At 44.3% G+C, this 3,622-nt stretch overlaps 1 protein-coding gene across 1 annotated transcript; it reads right to left on the bottom strand.

Moving 5' to 3' along the window:
* Positions 1 to 44: 44 nt before the first annotated feature.
* On the bottom strand, positions 45 to 3,037 carry LOC121965150 (E3 ubiquitin-protein ligase HERC2-like; the record flags this gene model as incomplete). Its single annotated transcript, XM_042515309.1, has 7 exons — positions 45 to 200; positions 333 to 517; positions 607 to 785; positions 1,042 to 1,166; positions 2,146 to 2,374; positions 2,556 to 2,756; positions 2,844 to 3,037. Coding segments are annotated over 7 exons (1,269 nt in total), but the record flags the coding sequence as incomplete, so codon positions are not given.
* Positions 3,038 to 3,622: the final 585 nt, after the last annotated feature.

The raw sequence follows: 3,622 nt of genomic DNA on the forward strand, positions 1-3,622 counted from the left end.
CATGCAACACATAAATATTAAGAACTTTCCAAGGGCGAGATTACCAGTTAGATCTCCTTCAATAACCCGTGAGACTTCAGCAAAGTGGCGGCGACCAGTAGAGGCAATACTTGTCGCAACTGGGAGGATGTCTCCGATATGAGTACACAGCAGAGCGATGTACTTTTTTAACAGGGAGCCAACACCCAGAAGCTCAGGATCTGCAAAAAAAATAAAAACACACTAAACAACAGATCAGATATCCTCACCTACAGCTCATGTTCAAACGTGATAGCTGGTTACTTTTATCAGGATGACTAGAGAAAACTTTTGGTTTGAAACACGTGACTTACTGTATCCATTGACATTCTCTGTGCCGTTGACACCCAGGTAGAGTTTGCTAACCAGCAGCCTCTGGAAGCGCAGCAGCAGGTCCAGAGACGCAGAGCGCTCTTTGCTGACATGCTCTGCCTCTAAATAGTTGGAGATGCGCCGAGCAACGTCCTTCAGCCTGGCGATGGTCTGAGAGGCGATGTTCCTGCAGAGATTAAATGTGTGAATCTGTCAGCAGGCAGCAAGGTGTTAACCAAAATAGCGGCATAGCTGAACCGGGCAGAGAGGAGTTACCTCAACAGCTGCTGTACAAGCTGCACCAGAGGGAGGCTCTGCTTCCCCGCTGACTCGTAGATGCCCGTGTTGATGAGGTCTTTGTCCAGCGCGGTGCGACAGCGGTGCATGGTGGAGGCATTGGCCTCCTGCTCATCGATCTCCTTCTCTTTCTGAGCCTCCTTCTTGGCTTCAATGTCCTGTTGGGAAAAAAAGTTCATTTCAGGAGTTCAGGGATGTCGAGTTTAACAATTAATGTCTAATATTCTGCATCAGTTGTAGGGTTTAAATACTGCACTTAAAAAACATTTGCCCAATGGCCTAAAGTTTGGGGAAAGCACATAAAAATGTATCTATATCTGCGCATGTTGCACAAACAGAGGGAGCACTGTTTCCATGAACATGTTATGTAAGAAAAAGAGAGCAAAGTGATGACTCATGCGTTAGCACACTGACCTGAATCTCAGCGGTGATGGCTGCGTTCAGTGCTGATTCCAAACCTCCATCAGCCATTAAGCTGCTGACCAACAGGTCGATCATGAAGCGACGTCCGGGGCTCACACTCATCTCATTTCCAGATGCTGGGAAAAAAAGAAATAAAAACCTTAGGTTGCTTTCACACCTGTAGTTCATGCAGCACTTTAATGCTTATCGAGTGTTTATATTTATGTTCTTTGGTGTCATGAAATGATCACGGAGAAATAATGAAACTGTGTAAGCATTATTAGTCAGCTTTTATTAGACTGTAAATCGATCACATTATCTGGGCAGCTGTGGGTGCATGATTGTAATGGCTTCTTTTTTCAGCGCACATGTTACAGAAGAAAAATCACAAAACTTTATAAACTCTGCATATATGCTCCACTACAGAACAACCATAGGAGAGGCATTTTTCAACAGCTGCTGGAGGCTTTACATAGAAAAACACATCTGCATTACCTGCTGCCAGGTCGCTAATGAGGTCATTATATGACGGCATCTGAGCGAGTTCTGCATTGATACTGATGACAGAAAGACCATTTGTGACGTTTCTGTCCTATTGCTGAAGTCAGGTATGTTTTAGGAAGCTGTAGTTTTGAAAAACTTCCCTCAGCAGAGGAATCTGACTGTATTAATAACTTACAATAATGTAAAAGTGCGCCCGCACTGCTGCACGTGCGTGCAGCGCCAGCTCTGGCCTTGAAACTGGATCAATTATGAGATTGCAGAAAACATTTCACAACCAGAAGATGGATTTATGATTGGTTTAGCTGTTGAAATTATACTAAAATCACGTCTCCCATCATAAAATCCCATGGAGGGTTCGTTAGTCCATTTGGAAGCAGTGCAAGACCCACTGTCTCTGTCCAGTTTTTTGGTCCTTTCACATCAGCTCAAACGAACCGTACTAACCATGCAAGCTAACCTGATTTTGTCTTAAGCGAACCAAACAGGACAGGTGTGAAAGCACCTTTACTCTCTCCACAGCCAAACACTCTTTGCTCTCCATATCAAAATGAACAAGACTTTTACATTTTCATGTGTTTAACAGCATTAGCAGATGATCGAATTTGCACTCACCAGCATTGGGCAGGAGTGAGGACAACGCCCTCGCCCTCTCCTCAGCGGTGGGTAGCAGCACTGACCAGCCACTCTGGAGGACTGCTTGAGCAGCTGCTTGCACAGTATTGAGCACCCCAGCATTGCTCGCCAGTACCACCACCGTTTGTTTGAGGTTATTGAGAAGCACGCTGCCGAGCCCCAGTCCCAGCTCCTCTGGATCCACCTGGTTACTTATGGCTGCATGGAGCTGAGGAGGGAGGTTTTTAGGAGATATATAAGCTCATTATTATCTGCAGTCCAACTAGTCTACAGCTGAAATGCTAACAAATATTAGGCACAATCACATATGATAAACCAGACATGAAAGAATGTGTGGAGATGTTGAAATAATCTAAAACTGCCACGAGCACAAATACAAAAAAGCCTACCTGGAGCCTGAGCAGGTTGAGTGTGGCGACTACCATGCACTCCTTCTCCTGTGGGGGAGGCCAGTCCGAGCTGCCGTCCATCCCCTCGCTGACCTGTCGCAGGAGCAGGTCCAGCTGCTCGAAGGTCATGGGGCAAACGTCCACCACAAAGGGCACACGCTGCCCGACGGACCACTCTGAGCACGAGGACCAGGCGAAGCTCTGACAAAAAAAAAATCACTGCGTGTTACATGTTTTAGCTCTGTCATACTGAGGATATAAAAATGATCAATGACAGTTTTAGATCACCTGTCCTGGGCCGCAGGAGATTCCCACTATGTGTTTGGAGTTGAGCCCTGGGAGTGCCTTAGGCTGCTTCTTGTTCGAAAAGAGTGTATCAAAGTGCTGCAGCTTATCATTGCTGCCCCAACTGTGCACCTCTCCGTCGTCAGTGAGGGCCAGACAATGTGTGGATCCCACAGCAACATCCACAACCTTCTTTCCTGCTTGCAAACATATCAGACGAAGATCTGTCTGTATTAGCGTTGTGTTGATTTCCGGTTTTCCAGTCAGGTGTATGAGCTTAAAACACATCAGTTTTATGCAAACCATTTGAACCAGCATTTGTCATTATGACACTTTCTGGCGAATAAAAAAAAAGCCCACATCAGCAACCCGTGCAAACGATCAACAGTGTTAAATCAATCCAGTATTGCATAAGAAATAAGCAATATGGCAAAATGATTAAGCGTTAGGGACTGTTTGGCACATTATTCAGAGTTTTCATTCTTCATTTTTTAGTACTATGTTGAAAATAATTCGTTTTTTTGTTTGTTTTTTTATCTAAAAACATAGTGGCATCATGAAAACTGGCATTTAAAGGCTTAAAATTCTAATAATCAATAAATATTTAATTTTTATGATTACGACTTTGTGTACTAGAAAGTTCATGGGGTTTTTAGGGCAGGGGGAGGAATAAGCTATTTCAAGTCCCATTTTTACAGCCTGTACAAGGCAGTAATGTTGCGCCATTATTCTGCCTCGTCGTTGTATTAAAAAAACATACAAACATAAAATTAGGAGGACTG

Source organism: Plectropomus leopardus, unplaced genomic scaffold (assembly GCF_008729295.1).
Source record: "Plectropomus leopardus isolate mb unplaced genomic scaffold, YSFRI_Pleo_2.0 unplaced_scaffold18804, whole genome shotgun sequence".
Lineage (NCBI taxonomy): Eukaryota > Metazoa > Chordata > Actinopteri > Perciformes > Serranidae > Plectropomus > Plectropomus leopardus.